At 42.9% G+C, this 21,060-nt stretch overlaps 1 protein-coding gene across 3 annotated transcripts in view; it reads left to right on the forward strand.

Moving 5' to 3' along the window:
- The window catches only part of RGS12 (regulator of G protein signaling 12), a 148,528-nt gene that overhangs the window by 44,978 nt on the left and 82,490 nt on the right, over positions 1 to 21,060 (forward strand). For all 3 annotated transcript variants that reach the window (XM_030920117.1, XM_030920127.1, XM_010384402.2), the window contains one exon: positions 4,106 to 4,222. In XM_030920117.1, the coding sequence (XP_030775977.1) occupies positions 4,106 to 4,222 (117 nt within the window). The remainder of the gene's footprint in view (positions 1 to 4,105; positions 4,223 to 21,060) is intronic.

Consider the following 21,060-nt stretch of genomic DNA (forward strand, 5'->3'; position numbering starts at 1 on the left):
GCTCTCCCTGAAGCCAGCTGGTTCATGCCGGCTTACTGCATCCTGGATGCCTGGGAGCCAGGCTGACCGGGCTCTGTGGGCAGCAGGCAGTGTCTGCTCCACTCATTGTCCTTGAGTGCTAGGTGCGGTGGCCAAAGGCTGCACAGTGCAGATGGTCCTCTGGGGACCACCTGTCTTCTCAGACAGTTGTGAGGAGTCTTCTCAACTTAAAAGCTGGAGTTTGAAACAAGTGGCCTTTTAGGCGATTTTTATTATTGTCTTCCCTGTTTAGTACTCTTTGGGGAAGAGTCGAGATTATGTCCACCGGGGGCGGGGGGGGTGCTAAATCAGTGGTGATTATCTGAATTTATTAATTTACAAAACTTTGTCTATTTGAGAAACACGAATAAACGCTGGTCTCTCCCTGCTGTGGAAGTGTGACATCTGTTACTGGCCCTCGTTCTGAGAGTTGATTTAGTTTTTTGCAAGAATTGTTTTCTGTCTGCTTGTTAGACTTTTCCTTTCTCCTTTACATCTCCAAAGCACACAGCGCATCCACGTGTGGTCAGGCATCACAGGTCCTTTCTTTTGCCTGTGCTGGGAGCAAGTTTCAAGGCTCACTGTGGAAGAGCCGCTCACCCGGCGCGTGGTCAGGGCTGCCAGGTGTGGTGGCTTACACCTGTAATCTCAGCACTTTGGGATGCTGAGGTGAGCGAATTGCTTGAGCCCAGGAGTTTGAGATCAGCCTGGGCAACACAGCAAGACCCACTGTCTACAAAAAACACAAACATTAGCCGGGCGTGATGGCACATGCCTGTGGTCCCAGCTACTCAGGAGGCTGAGGTGGGAGGATCGCTTGAGCCTGGGAGGTCGCGGCTGTTGTGAGCCATGATCATACCTCTCCCTCCAGCCTGGGTGACAGAGTGAGATCCTGTCTCAAAAAAAAAAAAAAAAATTAAACTCTCTTATCACTGTCCACCTAAATAACAGTGAGAGGCTCTCTGAAAGGAATGATGTTTATCTGGGAGCAGGGCATTGGAGTGGGCAGATACTTGCCATGGTCTACAGTGCATAGCTGGGGAGGCCAAAGAAGACAAAGGCTTTTAAAGGAAAAAATGAGGATCACATGATTGTTTTGAGATAATTATCCTTGCGACAAGGATCAGCACCAAGGGTGGTATCAGGCAGAAGGTGGGCGGGTGGTTGCTGGGCAGATGTCCTCACAGTGTGTTCTGAGTGAGGCTGTGATGTCCTGTGTGCACGGCTGTGGTTTGTGCAGTCTTTGTGATGGATTTGTTATTCCCAGGCATACTAATGTGCGAGCTCTCCCTTCATGGCCCTCCCCAGCTCTGTTTGTTAGGGTTTTTAACACAAGTGACTCATTTTGATTCTGACAACCTTAAAGCCATGGGTTCATTCCCCACCCTTCCCGAGAGCAGAAAATACAGAATAGCAAATCTGTAATGAGAACAAAGTCACTCATTGCTTTAGCAGCGGACTGAACGTTTCCCGTTACTGCTGTTGCCGTAACACACGTCTGCATGCCATACTGGTGCCCTGCGCTCCCTGTTGTTGGGCAGTCAGTCCCCCGTGTTGTGGCCTCCGTGTCGTGTGTCTCACGAGCACTGCTGAGCACCTTCTCAGGCCTCCCCTCTGCTGGGGCCGCACACCTGCTAGGAGCCCGGCGCTGTGCTGGGCAGCAAGTTTTCAGACAGCATCAAACGAAGCGAAGGGCTTTGCTGCTGTCGTCCCATGGCAGTCCCCTAGGGGAGATGCCTCATGGTTGACAGCAGTGTCATTGGTGGGAGGGAAAAGACCAAAGGCTTGGAGAGAGGACGCTGGGGAGTCTAACTTAGATGGGGGCTTAAAGGTCTCTTACAAGAGGGGTTGTTTGGGTTGAGGGTCAGGGGAGGGAAGAACATGCACAAAGACCACGAGGTGGGTGCCCAGGGGAGCCCCCGCCAGCAGCACAGGGTGCCACATGGGAGCCTCTGAGGGCACCAAGCCTGGCTAGCATGGGGCGGGCATGGGAACAGGACTACCAGCGGGGAGGCCAGATGTGTACCAGGCTGGGTCGTGGGTCTGCAAGGGGATTGCTGGGTTCCAGGTACATGTTACAGCTTGGGTCAGCTGTGGGTACATTTTTTGAAAAAGAAATTTCTTAGCCAAATTTTTCTCAAGAATCTGTCAGATTCATTAACTTGCTAGTAAGGAATCCAAAAGGTGACCAAAGAAGTGCATGCTTCAGAGAGAATGTGAGCCGGAGGGGTGAGAGGAGGGTGTGAACCCAGAGCATGGACACGGATGCCGGCCTAAGCAGGAGAGAGCGGGGGTGGCAATTTATCAGTCACCACAGAAGAGCCCTCTGTGGCAGGACGCCCAAGGTGCCTGCCATTGGGAGCAGAGACACCAGGAAGCCACATCTGTGTCCGAATGGGACCACAGGTTCCCTCCAAGGAGTGTCTTACAGGCTGAGTTACAGAAGGCAGGAGCCTGCGGGAGCCTGAGCTGAGCCCCGTGGGAGCAGCAGGCAGGCAGGTGCAGGCCAGTGCAGTGCATTCTCCAGCCTCGGAGGTGCAGCGTGCATGGGGGCCTGCTCCTTAGTTTGAGAACAAGCAGTTGTGCCACTAGTGCCTTGGAGTGAGCTGGCAACTGTGGTAACTCAACTTGGTGTGTGCTTGATACCTGTGCTGACCGGTCCATCTGGCGCCTGGCCGCTGTGCTTCTAGGCCTATGCCTGCTGGCTGCCCTCTGCTGGGCATTGCCACTTTCAGGACGACAGCCTTAGAGCCTCCTCCCGGCCTGGCGGGGGCCCAGTGGTGGTGTCCGTCCTGAGCGTCCTCGCGTGTTCCCGGCAGCCACGGCCCCTGGGTGCTGCACCTCTCACCTGCCAAGAGGATAGTGCCGCCCCTCTGCCTGTCCTTAGGGGTGAGGGTGGAGGGGAGGGTGGAGAGATGGTGGTGTGGGCAGGGACAAGGGTGGAGAGATGGGGGTGTGGGCAGAGGGGAGGGTGGAGAGATGGGAGTGTGGACGGAAGGAAGGGTGGAGGATGGAGGTGTGGGGCTGGGCCATGACAGTGGGTAGGGAAGGAAGGACTTTTCAGTTGAGGAGGAGCGGCCCAGGGCAGGGAGACCCAGGCGGGAATGGGTCTGAGGACATGATGGGCTGTGTGGGGTGTGTCAGCGCGGTGGGCAGGGAGAGAGGGGAGAGCAGCGGGAGGGAGGCTTGCTCCATCTGCTTCCAGGCAGGTGCAGGCATGCTGCAGGTTTCCCCAGGGTCTTACAAGGAATTGCTGCAAGGTTTTCTACAAGACTCTTATGCAGGTGGAGAGCCAAAAGTGGCTGCAGAGCCTCGAAATCTTGACATAAACAGGTTCCCTTCCTTCAAGCGTGAAATTGGTCACTTAGGATTCCAACTCCTCAGGAAAGCAGAGCTCCCAGCTGTGATGCTTTTTGTTTTTAGGAGGTGGTGGTGACTGATTTGCTGGAGCCAGTTTCTCATTTGGGGAAGTGTCTAGCATAATGATAGGCACAACATAGATGTTTGTCGAATTGAATTAATTCTGGTCATTTCCTGGAGGAAGACAGACAGGATGTTTTAATAGCCGGTTATTTCCTGAGCCGGAGTTGGTTGGGTCTTTAGACACCAGCTGAATGCTTAGGGATTCTTTCATTTCCTAAAGTGCTTATAAAATTATGAAAAAGCACGAATTTGCTGAAAACCTGCCTTCATACTAATCATCTTTACTCTTAAAGTACTGTGTCCACTTTCTAAGCACCCTTGCACGTGATTTCATTTGATCTGGGTAACAGCCTTGTGGGGTGGGCTGCTGCCATCCTGTTCTGTGTTTACAGAGGTGGAGGCTTTGTCAGAGGCACACAGTTGGCAGAGCGAATACTTGATGATCCTGTGATGCCTCTTTTTTTTTTTTTTTTTCAATTTTGCATGTTTTTCTTATATAAAATATACCTAACATAAGATTTACCCTGGGATGACTTTTAAATCTCTCTTTTTTAAAAGTCTTTGTTCCACAGTATTCCTTGATTTTCTGCTGTGCCATGTGTTGGACAAGACTAAACATCTCTTTCCAAAAGAATAACCTGATGCCTTTTTTCTTTGTGTTTAGGGCTCAAAATTTGGGCGGGGAATTGGACTCACTCAGCCTTCTCAACGCACGTCTGCTCGGAGATCGTTTGGGAGATCCAAGAGATTCAGTATCACTCGCTCCCTTGATGATCTTGAGGTAATTTAATTTTCATTTTTCTTCTTTTCTCCTTCAAGTTTTAAAAAATGCAAATCCACCTTGCAGATACGTCTGGCTCTTTTTTGAGTCCCTGTGGTCTCCTCCCCTCCCCGTCTGTAGTGGTAACCCCTGTTTTCCGAGGGACAGCATCCCATGCATGTTTGGGGACCTTTCTACCCTGTGATGTGTCTGAGCTGTCACCGGGCTTTCTGGGGTGCTCTTCTGTGTGCCAGACTCCAGTGAACACTTCTAGAAATGAACTGGTTTAATCCCCACAAAAACTCTACCAGGTAGGGCCTGTCATTGCCCCCTTAAAGATGGGGCGTGATCCACAGACATGGGTAAGTGTCATTTTGTGTGGCTCTTCTCTCTGTGCTTCTTTTGTAAAGAACAATGAAAAGATTTTATTTTTTATAGCAGTTTTAGGTTTACAGAAAGTACAGAGAATTCTGTGCCCCCACCCACTTGTTAAAAATGTGCCGTCAGGATCATTATGTCCTGCATTGGTGTGGGTGTTTGTTACAGTTGACAGGCCAGGGTGGACATATGATTATTAGCTCAGGTCCATAGCTCACACGAGGGTTCCCGCCTGTGCTGTCCTCTCTGTGGCTTTGGGCAAATGTCCCATGCCGTGCACCCACCATTGTGTGTCACCGAAAAAGCCACCACCCTGGAGATCCTCTGTGCCTCACCTGTTTACCCTGCACCCTCCCCTTGAACACTGACAACCACTGATCCTTTGACTGTCTCATTTGACGTGTTTTAAAATGTCCTACAGGTGCATCTGTATTCTATGTCTTCTTATTAATGTCTTATTCTAGAACATTGTATCATATTTTCAAGATTTACTCTTGGAGTTTCAGTCCAGTCCTTTTACTTGCTGTATGGCATTCTGCTATGAGTATACGACGATGATTGATGCCTTCCACTATCAATAGACACTCAGTGGGAGTGGGAGAGAATCTACCCTTACGGCCTTCTTGTACATGTCTCCTTCAGCGCGTGTGGGATGGGCAAGAGTGTTCTTAGCTGGGAAGGATCTGCATGAGCAGTGTGGCCAGGCTCCATCCACACTGACTGCTCCAGCTCCTGCTCTTCCAGGAGAATAGGTGGCTTCAGGGATGGCAGGGGTCCTGAGGATTGGCACGTTGTGGCTGCAAATAGGAATCTGCCCTTGGATGGTCTGTTTAGCCTTGGTCTCTCTGGGGAACTCGAAGGGCAGGTCAGGGCTAGCATGGTGTATCTGGGCGGGCAGCAATCAGAATCAGCTGCAATGGGGTGCCCTTGCTGCTGATGAAGACACAAAAGGTGTGTGTACTACCTAAGGCAGGGCCTAGCTTGAGGCTGAGGACCCCAGGACCATTTTTGGCTCATACTGCCATGCTGAGCTGACCATCTGTGCACGAGTCCTGTTCATTTTCCTCCTTTTCTGTTGGTCATGAGGAACTCACAATGTGGCCCTAGATGTGGGCTGACAGAGCTGTGCTGGTACCCTGGTGAATGATATGTGGGTCTGGGCCACGTGCTCTGCGCAACCTGCCCCTTGCCTGCTGGATTCAAACTTCTATTTCATGGTGGATTGCTGTCGGGCGTGCCCCATGCCAGGGTCAGTGCCACGCTCCTGGTAGACAGCTCCACTGTCTAATCACTGGGTGTCCCCAGTGGATGTTCCCTTTCCACCAGGGCCCTGCTGCTTTCCACATGGCGTGTGGTCCCTGCTGTCTTTGCCCCACACCTTAAACTTCCTGGCTGTAACTCTCTTACTGGGGCCAAGGAGGACGGCCCAGGTGGCAGGGCTGCCTGCACATTTCTGTGTGGGCCCTGCTCGCTGCTGGCCACCTTCCATGACTCCTGGGAGAGGGATCTGAGCAGCCTTCCCAAGTGAGGGGTGGTCTGCCTCTTGAGCCCATCGTCCTGAATAACACGGAGGAAGGCTCTCCGTAAGAAAACGATATTTATTAATATTTGGGAGTAGGCATTGCAATGAGAATATGCATGTAGTAGTAAACTATGAATATTCAGGGAGGTCAAGGAAGGCAGCAGTTTCTAAAGGAAAAATGAGGAGGGTCACAGGATTGTTTTGAGATAGTTGCCTTACAAGGGTGGTACCAGTCCAAGGTTGGACAGGCAGTTGCGGGACAGATGTCTTCAGAGGAGTATTTTTGTATGTGAGGCTGAGATGGGCTGTGTGCAAGGTTGTGGTTTAGCAGTCTTTTGTGATGGATTTGTTATCAGGTCTATGAGCATGAGAACCCTCCCTTCGTGGCCTTCTCTGGCTCTATAACACTTTGTTAGGGTTTTTAATACAAGTGACTCCATTTTCATTCTGATAACTTTTGCATTTCCCCCTTTTAATTGAGATCTTCTCCAAAAGCGTAGCTGACCTGCAGTCAGGCTTTGATTGCCCCTTGGTGCTGGGATGGAGCTGTCCCAGTTTGGTGTGGTCTGGTTCCACATCAGCAGGAAGTGACTGGTGACCAGGAGTCAGTGTCAGAGTTCAGTTATCCACATTTGAGCAACCAGGGAGGTGTGGAGGGAGTGGCCCTCAGGTGCAGTCTACCTGAGTCCACTGTTAAGTACGGTTTTGTCTGTTCCATGGATGTTGGCATCATCTCAATACGCTGGGCCAACATTATTCTATTAGGAGTTGTACTTCTGCAGAGACTTAAGCAACAGATAAATAATTTAAGAAGGGAAGATGCAGAGTGAAATTAATAATAATATGACAATCCCAGGTTGCATAATATTTTGAGTCATGAACATAGGCTTAAAGACAACCAGTTGAATAAATCAAATGACCATGGAAAATTGGGTGAGACTTTATATAATATATGGCCTGTTTCCTTTTTTGGTGTGTATGTATTTTTTCCTTTTTGTGGAGAATGGGGTTTCTCATGTTGCCCAGGCAGATCTTGAACTCCTGGGCTCAAGCTATCTTCCCACCTCTGCTGAGATTACAGGCATGAGCCTTAATTTTCCCAGAAGAATTTATCCAGGTTTAGCATCTAATATCAGCAATAGCACAGACGTTTCCTTCATTACGCAACGGACAATGTAGACCAACTTTGTCATCTAGTGTCCCATGACTGAGTTGGATTAAAGTGCAGTGAGCACCAGTTGTATTAGAGATGTTGCCAAAGTCACCCACTAGGTGGACTCAAGGATCTCTTAGGGTTCTATCTAGTTCCCAGCAGAAGCTACTGATTGTGAAATTTTGATTAAACCATTATTGTGCTGAGTCAAAAAGGTAGGCATTAAGAGGGGTAAATGTCTCATTATAAAATGGAGTCTTATTCCAGTGCCTTGGGAGAAGCTGCCCACAGCATGAAGCTGTCAGCTTCTAGTCCTGTCTTGTGGTCTAAGTGTCTCTGGTTGTGGCATCAGTGGTTTGGTGAACTCTTGGTGTGTCCCATGCATCAGGAATGAGATTTGTCCCTTAAAATTCATTTAGTTTCAGCTTACAGGGCTTCAGGAATAGAGTAGTTCTCTGCTTTTAATAATTCTACGGAAGAAAGTTGGATGGGAGGAAGCTGGAAGAATTGGGGAGCTTGGAAACAGTGCACAGGGCTCCCATCTGATAACAGGAGTATTGCAGCTTTTCTTCAGAAACATGGCTTCTTCTCTCTACTTTGATCACACAAGAAAAAAATCACTCCGATTTTAACAACCTCCTGAGGCTGGGAAGACAAACCAAAGCAGACTATAGATTTTTCCTACAGTCTTAAGGTTTCTGACCTGACAGGAAGTGACAGTTTTTACTCACCCGCTGTAAGGCTGGAACCCTTGAAGCAGGGTGTTCTATGCACATTCTCAAATTTGAGATTCCAGACAAGGCGCTGGGAACAAAACCAGTGGTTTCTGTTGTATCTTGCTATAAAGAGGGAACAGATTTTTTGTTGTTGCCGTTGTTGTTGTTGTTGTAAATAACCATGTTGCCATAAGAATACTTGTGAACAGTTTCCAGATTTTGGAGGGATTGAGTAGGGAGAAAAAGCAAATGTTTCTAGTTTTCACAGAAGTATACTTTACCAGATTGCTGTAAGTTATAGACAGTTTAAGAAAGAAAACATCCTGGACGGGCGCGGTGGCTCACGCCTATAATCCCAGCACTTTGGGAGGCCAAGGCAGGCGGATCACGAGGTCCGGAGATCGAGACCATCCTGGCTAACACGGTGAAACCCCGTCTCTACTAAAAATACAAAAAATTAGCCGGGCATGGTGGCGGGCACTTGTAGTCCCAGCTACCTGGGAGGCTGAGGCAGGAGAATGGTGTGAACCCGGGAGGCAGAGCTTGTAGTGAGCTGAGATCGCACCACTGCACTCCAGCCTGGGTGACACAGCGAGACTCTATCTCCAACAAAAAAAGAGAAAACATCCTTAGATCTGGAAAACAAACATTTAAGTAAAGAACCAACAATGTTTCAAATAGAAGTCATAAAATCATCTCATCAGTTATTTAATCTCATGTAATTAATTTTTGTTCTGCTTGCTCTTGATAAGTAGTTTCACAAATTCGTCTGTTTCCTGATTAGAGTTCTGAAGAATTTTCATTTAGTCTGTCGATCTTAAAGTTATTAGAAACCTGTATTTAAGAGTACTTCTTAGAGTCTTTTCCATGAAATCTGATTGCAAATACTTTTAGAGAGAAAAATCAAAGCAATAACAATGGATAAGAAAAACAGAATAGCCATGGTTTAAAGTCTGGTATAAGTTCATTATAATTGGCAATTGACAAGGAAATCTGGCTGTTTCTGTAGCATACAACATGATAACCAGAGTTATGGCGTATTAGATTTCTAAGAGTTTTATACAATTTTGGAACATTCCTATAAAAACACACCCATAAATGTGACTGAAGGAAGGTCTAGCGTCACGTATCATTTTAGTGTTTTTTATACAATTTACCAGATAAGCCTAACAATTTACTGGCTTTATAAGATTAGAGATACGTCCTTTGAGGCTCTCCAGGGGCTTGACTGGAAAATACTAAAGCTAATTATGGGTCAAAAAGATTTAATTTAGAATTTGTATCTTGGGGAAGCCCATCAAAGATACCAAAAGATTTAAAACACGTGATCAAAACAGGAGCACAGGTCACTATTAGATAATAGTCATTCATTTAACCTGAATAAGAAGGACTTCAAAAGCAACACAGGGAGTTCCATGAATGTAAACAAACAACCCACTCAAAGCTCAGTTTTCCTAAAAAATAAAAAAACTTAGTAAAGACAGCACAGGAAATTATCTTGATAAAACATAAAATCTTTGTTTTGTAGGCCAGTTACAAAAAGGTAAAGGAAAACCTCCTGGGGTGTGATTGCCTCTCCTCATGGGAAGCCCATTTGGTTTGCCTGGAAGTAGAACCTGATGAAAAGTACTTGAATTTAATGAGACATAGAAAGAGTGTGTCCAAGGTTATGAGCACGCACCATATTATGGAGGAGTATAAATGTGACAGTTAGTACCTTGAGCAGGGCAGTACATGGCTCTAAGTCACAGCATGGGAAGTTTTCTGCTTCCATGGCACAGTTCATACACATCCAGAAAAGCCGAATGTACAGAATCGAGTTATACAGGTGGAAAACAGTACGTCAGACCATAGTAACAGAGTTAAAACTGGAGAAAAAAGTTACAGGAGCTGACAAAAAAGTTGAAGGAAAGAGTCCTTGCCCAGCCAAGCAAGCAGCTGCAGCTTCTCAAGGGGAGAGAGCGGAAGGCAGTGATATGTGGCCTGCAAGTCACGCGCAGCAAGGCCAAAGTCAAAGCTGAGCTTCTCAGATTCACATCGAGAGGAAGACTCTACCTGGAGAAATGAAATCGCCATTCTAAATGAAGACAGCATTTCTAACCTGAAACGAGGGAAATTAGATGGAGACTGAACTAGAAAAAAGCTGCAGTTCAGAAGCTTGTTTTATAAACATATTTCAGAATTGAAAATCAAAATGTCCTGCAGTTTTACTAATAGCTGATCAATACTTCAAGAAAATCCTGTTGTTCTAACATAAGCAAATATGTTTTTTGCTTTGTATTAGTGTATTTTTAATATTAAAACTTGGGCTTTAGAAAGAATTATAATTTTCTTCTAATTATAACCAACTTAATCATATAAAATTTATTTCATAAATTCACCCTTCACAGACCTTTTATGACCTGTATAGGCCTTCGATGACGTCCTTAAGCCTTTCTGCTTTGTTCTGTACTTCCTCTTTCTTAAAAAAAACAGACATTTTACTTTAGGACAAAAATTTACCACACAGGAGTCTTTCTCATACAAAATTATTCACTTTTGTTTTTAACCTTCCTTACTAAAATACATCTACATACCTATAACTTTCTTCACATCTCTCTTTCCTACTTAGTGATTTCTTTCTCTTTTCTTTCTAAACCCATATTTTGAAACATATTTTAAATAATCTCCAAACTAGACAAAATTACTCTTTTTTCTCAATAAAGAATACATTTTTATTCCTCTCTTATACTTTTTCTCTTCAGAAACGTATGTTACTTTTGGTATACTTTGTATACTGATATATATATACACACACACACATATTAGAATATACATATTAGAATGTATTATATATGCATATATATACACACACATATTAGAATATACATATTAGAATGTATTATATATACATATATATACACACACACACACACATATTAGAATTTTAACTCTTAGTAACTGTAATTTTTAGTGAAAACCTTGGAAGCAAGAAACTTTTAAACTGCTGGTCACATATCAGTATTTTATAGATGAGAACCATTTTATAATTTTTGGAAACATGTTTTCCCATAACATAATTACTTTGTGTATTAACAGGCAAAAATATTTAGTCCTTCTCTAAAATTTAATAAGCCAAGAACAAACATACATTTGTGTTCAGCAATTTATGTTTTAGTACTTTATCTTATATGGAAATGACTTAGACATTTTATGAGTATCTATCATTTAATTTAACAAAGCATAACTTTAAGATTTCAGATTACCTGGCAGTTTTTTTATAAGCACTTTCCCATCTACATTTACCTAATTTATTTATTTTTAATAATTATACCTAGGTTACTTATGAAAACTGAGATATTAGAAAAAACTAGTCTTCATTTCAAGTTATTTCCCTTTTCACCATTTGTATAGCCTATGAATATCAGGTTTTTACCCAAGAAACGTAAATAGAGGGGTATTTTGCTGGTAATACAGAAGATACAGCAATTTTTATTAAACTAACAATGTTAGTCTTAGTCATTAAAAAGTTATACAAATAAAGATAATTGTGTCTTTAGGCTGGATTCATACTTTTATAACCTTAAGACGTCTAGCAGAGATAAATATAATCCTGTCTGACCAGTAAAACCAGGCAAAAATGTATGCTGACAGTTTTGAAGACATTTCTATTTTTATTTTATCAACAAATTTAAAACCAACTTATTTATCCAAGATTTACTTAAATCAGCTGGGTGCAGTGGCACATGCCTATAATCCCAGCATTTTGGGAGGCTGAAGCAAGAGGATTGCTTGAGCCCAGGAGTTGGAGACCAGCCTGGGCAACATGGCAAGATCCCATCTGTACAAAAAATTAAAAAATTAGGCAGGTATAATGGTGCACGCCTGTAGTCCCAGCTAATCACGAGCCTGAGGTGGAAGGATCACTTGAGCCCAGGAGGTTGAAGCCACAGTGATCGATGTTTGTACCACTGCATGCACCCCAGCCTGGGTGAGAGAGAAAGAACCTATCTCATAAAAACAAAAAAGATTTATTTAAGTCACATGAACTAAAAAGCATTTGGGTTAATTACTATATATTTTATATGAGTTCTTGTTTAAGCCAATCCGAATAGAATTTCTTAAGGGATTTCTGGCTATGCCAGATTTTACCATGTAGATACAACATATAATATGTGTAAACATACATAAAAGCGTATACACACAAATGAAGATCTTATGGCTTTCATTTTAGAATTTTGGTCATGAAACAGCAAAAGATAGTAATACAAATTCACTGGTTTATAAAAGATAGTTGGATCAAATTATATTTTTGACAAAATGGGACTTTCATCCGTGGCTAAGTTCTGTTTACTCTGATAAGTAATTCATGAAGGCTATGGACCAGAATTTTAGATAAAGCAGTTTTCATAGCAGTTTGACTTTTAAAAACCTTTTAATCCTTTTTTCAGATTCAAATGAATTTAGGGTTGAATATTCAGATGTTTACATTTTAGGTAGGCCTGGCTAAATTGTATTAAAAAAAAACCCAGAATTTTCAAGTTGCCTTGAATTTGTAACAAATCTTTTTGTTTGTTTGCCTTTTCTGGCTCTAAAGTGTCAGACAAAATAATTTTTATGTCAGACAGAGATACCTTATAGTATTGCTCAGAGCTTAAGATTTTAACCTGTTTGATCTGACAGCCTAGCTTATATAAACATTTATAAAGTTTTTTTCCAGAATATCAATTTTTCTTTTTTCTTTTTTTTTTTTTTTTTTTTTTGAGACGGAGTCTCGCTCTGTCGCCCAGGCTGGAGTGCAGTGGCCGGATCTCAGCTCACTGCAAGCTCCGCCTCCCGGGTTCACGCCATTCTCCTGCCTCAGCCTCCCAAGTAGCTGGGACTACAGGCGCCCGCCACCTCGCCCGGCTAGTTTTTTTGTATTTTTTAGTAGAGACGGGGTTTCACCGTGTTAGCCAGGATGGTCTCGATCTCCTGACCTCGTGATCCGCCCGTCTCGGCCTCCCAAAGTGTTGGGATTACAGGCTTGAGCCACCGCGCCCGGCCATATCAATTTTTCAATTAACTTTTTCACCACCCTAAGCAATTGTTAGACAAACCTAAATTTACATTTCCAAAAGGTGTCTGCATTGTTGGTTGCCATTGCCATAGATTTGAAATAATTTATAAAGCCATTAGTTTGAAAGCCCTTTAACACTTAAAAGAAAATCTTAGTTTCCATAAGCAATGAGTTTATCTTAATGCTGGCAGAAAACTCATCAGATTCAAAGTTGGCAGAAAAAAGAGATGGAGAGTTAACCCTGTAGTTAGTTACAGTTTTTAACAAGCTTAGACAGTTAGAAAAATGGCCGTCCAGTGCTGCATGTTTCCTCATGTAGTTTGCCCATCACCACATAGGAATGGACCACCGTATAGCTGGCCAGAGTCCCAGAAGACCTGGTGTACCTCAATGTTTAAAAATCCCATTTCATTTCTTATTAATCTCTTGAGCAAAAAAAAAATCCTATAATTCCTGTCAGGGAGTTTGGACTGGTGCCTTATATGGTGCTGACTGCCCTTGTTAATTGGCCATCCCATACCCATTATTTAGAATCTTTAGTTTTGCTCTCAGATCATGGCCAGAAACAAGCAAGAGAAAAAAGAGCCAAATCATATACAGATGTGTGTAAGCAAATCAAAATGAAACAAAAAATAAGTGTGTTCACAGAAATTTTAAGCCAGGCATGCAGTCCGAACAGAACATTAAACCGGGTGTGCAGAACCAGACAGAATATAAATTCTGTAGTAACCAGAGGGACATGGTCCTTACACCAGAAGGGACTTGCCAGAAGAGACAAAAAGTCTTTTATCATCCCAGACAGATGCAAGGTCCTTTATTAAGGTCCTTTATTAACTCAGATCCCAAATAAAGTGAAAAAGAGCTTCTTACAAAAAATGGGAGGCTTGGTTTGAAAGAAGACTTTTAAAGGCAGAAGAGGTGAGCCATGGAAGCAGAAAGCTCAAAGGGCTTAATTGAGTACTGCATACCAGTTCTAAGGATTAATGATTCTTTCCACAGGTGATCCTTCTCTACGTCGCACTTCTGACACCGGTTATGTCATCCTAAATAACAAATAGGGAGGGAGACTCTCCAAAAGAAAATGGTATTTATTCAGGAATAGGCATTGCAATGGGATAAATGTTATGGTAAACTATGTGCATATTCAGGGAAGTAATGGAAGATAAAGGTTTCTTAAGGAAAAATGAATATGATTACAAAATTATTTTGAGATAATTTTTCTTAGCTACAAGGATCAATAACAAGGGTGGCATGATTCTAAGGCTGGACAGGCAGTTGCTAGGCAGATGTCCTCACAGAAGTAATTTGTGTGTGTGTATAAGGTTGTTTGGCCTTTGTGCAAGGTTATAGTTTTCCAGTCTGTTGTGATAAGTCTTGTTATCAGGCATTTGTCTGTGAGAACCCTCCCTTCCTAACCTTCCCTAGCTCTGTTTATCAGAGTTTTTAATATAGTGACTCCGTTTTGAATCTGACAACTTTCACAGACCCAAAGAGGCCTACCAGACATTAGCTTCTGTCTGAGAGACAAGAGTTGTGAGTTAAAGTAATTTGTCCCTTTCTTTGGAAGGGATGTTTGACTCCTAAAGCTTTGCCAATGGGGCAGGCCACTGAGTCTCTGTAGGTTCTGCCTCGCACCCTCCAGAGTGCATGTGGCATGCTAAGGCTTCCCGCATACTTGCCGCTTCTTGCTCATCTGTTCCAGTTAGCCTGATGTTAAAGGTATAATGAGCCACTGTGATGTTCTGAGTTGAACCAGATCATACAGGTCCTCTGGGACTACCTTGCTGGAGGGTGGGAGGGTTAATGAGGCCTGGGGTAGGACTACAAGCATACATTGCTGCCTATCCTATGTGAGAGTGAACTGAGTTTCATCTTTCTGATAGGAGTGGAAAAGAAAGCATTCCTAGATCAGTGTGTGCATGCTGCATCCTGGGGGGATGTTACTGTACTCTAGCAAAGGTAACACAACTGGCACAGCAGCTGTGATTGGCGCTTCTTCTTAGTTAAGTTTGTAGTAGCTCACTGTCATCACTGTGATCCATCTGAACTTTGTAGGACCAGACTGGTATGAGTTAACTTGGGTGTGACAGGGACTACCACTTTCACCGTTTTTGAAGTCTTTGAGGATGGTACCAGTCTGGGCTGTTCCTTCCCTGATGTGGCATTGTTTTTCACAACCGTCTTGGTTTGGGTTGGGGAAGGAGACTGTGCCACGGGCTTCTCCTGGACTTTTCCAGCTGAGTAGCTCTTACCTAGTGAGTGAAGGAACCAATGTGAGGGTTCTGCCGGTCATTTCATGTATACATTTGGGAACTAGGGAAATGACTGTGGGTGGGTCTGTGGATCTGTTGTGAGCTAGACTGGGGCCAGGACTCCCTTCATAACCTGGCTTCCATACGCCCCCTCTTTATAGGGAGAACATGGTAGTGCTTTGGGTCCCTAGATAGTGTCGATTCCTACCCTAAGTTCGACGAAACCAGAAAGCTCTGGGCATTCCCCTTTCCCTAACGCACCACTTCCCAAGCAAGTGGCCAACAGCCCCATGGAGAAAGATTGGGGAAATGACTATTGATGACACCTGCCTTGGTGTTACAAGGACCTGCCTAATTCTGTTCTGCGTTCCTTTAATCAGTGGCTTCCAGGTTTGAGAAATGGCTCACATTTTTCAAATTGGACAAAGGATCATGACTTTATTGGGGTTGCTGCCCTTGGCCTTGATTCTTTAAAACTGTGTAAATTAAGCAATACTCTTGCTGGCTGCCCAGCCAGCTTGCCCCAGGAACACCTGATTTTCCTCCTGCAACATGGGAAGCCTGGTGGAGCTGAGAATTCCACTTCTTGGAGGCTCTGCTCACCTTTACAAGTCCTGAATGGGGCTCTGCCATGTCTGCCTTCTGGTTGTAGGGGATTAGGGCTTTATTAGATTCTGCCAGGGACACCTGCTGTTCACATTTTGCCCTTAGTTGGTACTTAATGATACCGGGTTTGTTGATGACTCTCTCTCACAAATGGACTTTCATGTAATGCCACGCTCAGTAAGTGCATTCTTTCTAAGCCCTTGGAACATTACAAAAGCTGATGAGCCTGGGCATTACATGTGCTGGACGGTAAAACAAATCTCAAAAATATTCAAGCCTGTCCTGCAGAAACTGTTTCCTGCCACAGTGCAGGTACACTGTAAGCCAATAGCAAAATGTGTTTGCTAAGTAAGCAGTCCATTACGAAATAATCCAGAGTTCACAGACGCAATCACAATGGAAGCTAGAAAGCATTTTGAAACAAACATCAATGAGAATACTACATATCTAAACTTGGGGGATGTAGCTGAAACTGTGTGTAAAGGAGAGTTCACAGCTTTCAACGCATATACTAGAGATGAAGGAAAATAGAACGTCATCTCAAGAAGTTAGACAAAAAGTTGTAGAACAGAATTACAGGACGTCAAAGCTAGGCAATAATAGAAGGTAAAAGCATCAGCTAATGAAACAGAAAACCAACAAACTAACAAAAAATAAAGAAAGATTATTTCCCAGCTCATTTTATGAGGCTACCATAACCTTGGTATCAAAAATCTGACAAAGACATAAGAAAGGGAAATCATAGGCCAAGCTTGCCAATAAACATGTGTGAGAATCCTAAACAAAACATTAGCAATGTGATTCCAGCAATTTATAAAAAGGGTAACATACACATTTGTTTCAAGGACACAGTATTTTTTAACATTTGAAAATCAATCAATTTAACTTACTATATTAATAGAATAAATAAAAAAAAGTATTAACAGAAGCAGGAAAGGCATTTGGTAAAATTCAGTATCCATTTATGATAAAACAAAGTTAAAAGAATTAAAAGGAATTTCCTTAATCTGATAAGGATATCAAAAAACTCTATGGCATCATAATTAATTTTGGAATCATAATTAAGCTTTCCCTGTGCAATCAGGAGCAAGAGAAAGATTTCAATTTAAATTGTTACCGGAAGTCCTGGTTAGTGTACTAAGAAAGTAAAAACAACAAAAGTTTAAAAAGCTTGCAAAGAAGAAGTGAAAATGTTATTGTTCTCAGATGATGTGATTGTAACAGAAGATCCAAAAGTCCAGTAGTGGCTCACACCTGTAATCCGAGCACTTTGGGAGGCTGAAGCAAGCAGATCATTTGAGTTCAGGAGTTTGAGACCAGCCTGGGCAACGTGGCTAAGACCTGTCTCTACAAAAAATACAAAAGTTATCTGGGTGTGGTGGTATGTGCCCGTAGTCCCAGCTGCTTGTGGGGCTGAGGTGGGAGGATTGCCTGAGCCTGGGAGGTCGAGGCTGCAGTAAGCTGTGTTTGTGCCACTGCATTCTAGCCTGGGGGACAAAGTGAGACCTTGTCTCCAAGAAAAGGAAAAAGAAAAGAAAAGAAAATCCCAAAGTATCTATAGACCAGTTATTAAAATGAATTAATTCAACAAGGTTGCTAGATACATGGTCAATATACAAAAATCAATTGTATATACATTTAGAAAATGACCTATATATTCAGTGCAGTTTTAATCAAAATGCCAAGAGGTTTTTGATTAAAGAAGATGATTCTAAAATCTTCATGGGAATACAAAGGGCCAAGAGTAGCCAGGATTATCTTTTACAATTTTTTTATTATTATTATTTTTTAAGATAGCTTCTTGTTCTGTCACCCATACTGGAGTGCAGTGGTGCAATCTTGGCTCACTGCAACCTCTGCCTCCTGGGCTGAAGTGATCCTTTGGCTTCGGCCCCCCATGTAGCTGGGAGTACAGGAGTGAGCCATCATGCCCGGATAATTTTTGTATTTTTTGTAGAGACAGAGTTTCACCATGTTGTCCAGGATGGTCTCAAACTCCTGAGCTCAGGTGATCCACCTGCCTTGGCCTTCCAAAATGCTAGGATTACAGGCATGAGCCACCACGCCTGGCTTTTCAATTTATTTTAATTGTGGTAAAATACATACAACAAAATTTATTATTTTAACCATTTTTAAGTATGCAGTTCAGTGTTATTAAACTCACTCATAATGTGCAACCATCACCACCATCCATCTCTAGAAGTTTTTTTTGTCTTATTAGACTCTGTACCCATTAAACACTAATTCCCCATTCCCCCCACCCCCAGGCCTTGGCAGCCACCATTCTACTTTCTATCTCTATGATTTGGACTATTCTAGGTATCACTAGAATAGTGTTCACTATTCTAAGTGAAATCATACAGTATTTGTCTTTTTGTAAGTGGCTTATTTCACTTGGCATAATGTTCTCAGGGGTCATCCATGTTGTAGCATGTGTCAGAATGTCCTTCCTTTTCAAGGCTGAATAATATTCTACTGTGTGGATATACTCACATTTTGCTTATCTGTTCATCTGTTGATAGACACTTGTGTTGCTTCTATGTTTTAGCTATTGTGAATAATACTGCTATGAATATGGTTGTATAAATACCTGTTGAGTTCCTGCTTCCTATTCTTTTGGGCATATCCCAAAAGTGGAATTTCTGTATCATTTGGTAGTCCTATTTTTAATTTTTGAGAAACCACCATACTGTTTTCCATAGTGGCTGTACCACGGATATTCCTAATGACAGTGCACAAGGTTTCTAGCTTCTCCTTGACAACAACGCTTTCTGTTTTTTTGATAGTAGTCATGCTAATGAGTATGAAGTGGTATCTCATTTTTTTGATTTGTGTTTCCCTAATGTTTAGTGATGCTGAGCATCTTTTCATGTGCTTTTTGGCTATTTGCATATTTTCTTTGGAGAAATGTCTACTCAAGTCCTTTACCCATTTTTTAATCGGGTTGTTTGTTTTTGTTGTTGAGTTTTAGGAGTTCTATCTGTATTCCAGATATTAACCCCGTATCAGATACATGATTTGCAAATGTTTTCTCACTCTGTGGGTTGCCTTTTTACTCTGTTGATACTATCTTTGGTGTACAAAATTCTTAAATTTTCATGAAGTCCAATTTATCTGTTTTTTCATTTGTTGTGTGTGCCTTTGATATCCAAGAAATCATTGCCAAATCCAGTGTCTTGAAGCTTTTACCCTGTTTTCTTCTAAGTTTTATTGTTTCAGGTGTTATTTAGGTCTTTGACCCATTTTGAAGTAACTTTTGTATATGGTGTCAGGTAAAGGTCCGTTTTTATTCTTTTGCATGTGGATATCCTTTTCCCAGCACCATTTATTGAAGAGATTACCCTTTCTTTTCCCATTGAATGGTTTTGGTACCCTTGTCAAAAATGATTTGACTATTTATGTAAGGGTTTATTTCTGGGCTTTCTTTTCTATTCCATTGGTCTTATGTGTATGTCTTTATGCCAGTGCCACACTGTTTTGATTACTGTAGCTTTGAAATCAGGAAGTTCAAGTCCTCTAGCTTTGTTCTTCTTTTTCAAGATTGTTTGGGCTATTTAGGGTCTCTTGAAATCCCAAGTGAATTTTAGGATGGCTTTTTCTATTTCTGTAAAAAGTCATTGGGATTTCAGTAGGGATTACATTGAATCTGCAGATTGCTTTGGGGAGTATTGACATCTTAACTATATCAAGTCTGTCCATCCATCAACATGGGATATGTTATATTTACTTAAGTCTTTATTCCTTTCAGCAATGTTTTCTGGTTTTCATTGTACAAGTCTTTCACCTCTTTGGTTCAGTTAATTCCTCAGTATTCTTTTTATACTATTGTTAATGTAATTGTTTTTATAATTTACTTTTCAGATTTTTCACTGTCAGTGTAGAAATGCAACGGATTTTTGTGTGTTGACTTCGTGTCCTCCTGTTTGCAGAATTCATTTGTTAGCTCTAATAGGGGTTTTTTTTTTTTGGTGGAATCTTCTACATAAAATATCTTACCATCTGTGAACAGAGATAATTTTACTTGTTTGTTTCCAGTTTGGGGGTCTTTCATTTCTTTTTTTTTTGCCTAATTGCTCTGGCTAGAACTTACAGTACTACGTTGAAAGGAATTGTCAAAGTGGGTATTCATGCCTTGTTCATGATCTTAGATGAAAAGCTTTCAGTCATTCTCCAGTAGATATGATGTTTGTTGTTAATTTTTCACTAATGCCTTTTGTATGTTGAGGTAGTTTCCTTCTGTTTCTAGTTTATTGAGTGTTTTTTTTAAAGTCATGAAAGGGTATTGAATTTTGTGAAATTTTTTTGCATCAGTTAATTATGTGATTTTCCCTCTTAATTTTGTGAATGTGGTGTATTACAATGATTGAGTTTTCATATGTTGAATTACCCTTGTATTCTAGGAATAAATTCCACTTGGTGATGGTATATAATCCTTTTAATATGCTACTGAATTCAGTTTGCTAGTATTTGGTTGAGGATTTTTACATCAGTATTCATCATGAATATTGGTCTCTAGTTTTCTTGTATTGTCTTTGTCTGGCTTGATGTCAGGGTAATGCTGTCATAGAACAGGAAGTATTCCTCCTCCCCCTCCTCCTTGTCCCCCTCCTCCTCCACTTCCTCCTCCCCCTCCTCCTCCCCTTCCTCCTCCCCCCCTCCTCCCCTTCCTCCTCCCCCTCCTCCTCCCCCCTCCTCCCCTTCCTCCTCCCCCTCCTCCTCCGCTTCCTCCTCCCCCTCCTGCCCTCCCCTTCCCCCTCCCCTTCCCTCCCCCCCCTCCTCCTTCCACTTCTCCCCCTCCCCCTCCCCTCCCCCTCCTCCTTCCCCTTCTCCTCCTCCTCTTCCCTCCCCCTCCCCTCCTCTCCCTCCCCTCCTTCCCTCCCCCTCCCTCCCTCTCCCCCTCCCCTTCCCTCCCTCTCCCCTCCCCCTCCTCCTCCCCCTCCCCTTCCCTCCCTCTCCCCTCCCCCTCCTCCTCCCCCTCCTCCTCCCCTTCTCCTCCCCCTTCTCCTCCCCCTCCTCCTCCCCCTCGTCCCCCTCCTCCTCCCCTTCTTCTTTTAGAAAGAGTTTGAGAAGGATTGGTATTAGTTCTTTAAATGTTTGGTAGAATTAAGCCATCAGGTCCAGGGCTTTCCTTTGTCAGGAGATTTTTCTTTGTTACTGATTAATTTGCTTACTAGTTATAGGTCTATTCAGATTT

The sequence above is a fragment of the Rhinopithecus roxellana genome, chromosome 2, assembly GCF_007565055.1.
Source record: "Rhinopithecus roxellana isolate Shanxi Qingling chromosome 2, ASM756505v1, whole genome shotgun sequence".
NCBI classification, from domain to species: domain Eukaryota; kingdom Metazoa; phylum Chordata; class Mammalia; order Primates; family Cercopithecidae; genus Rhinopithecus; species Rhinopithecus roxellana.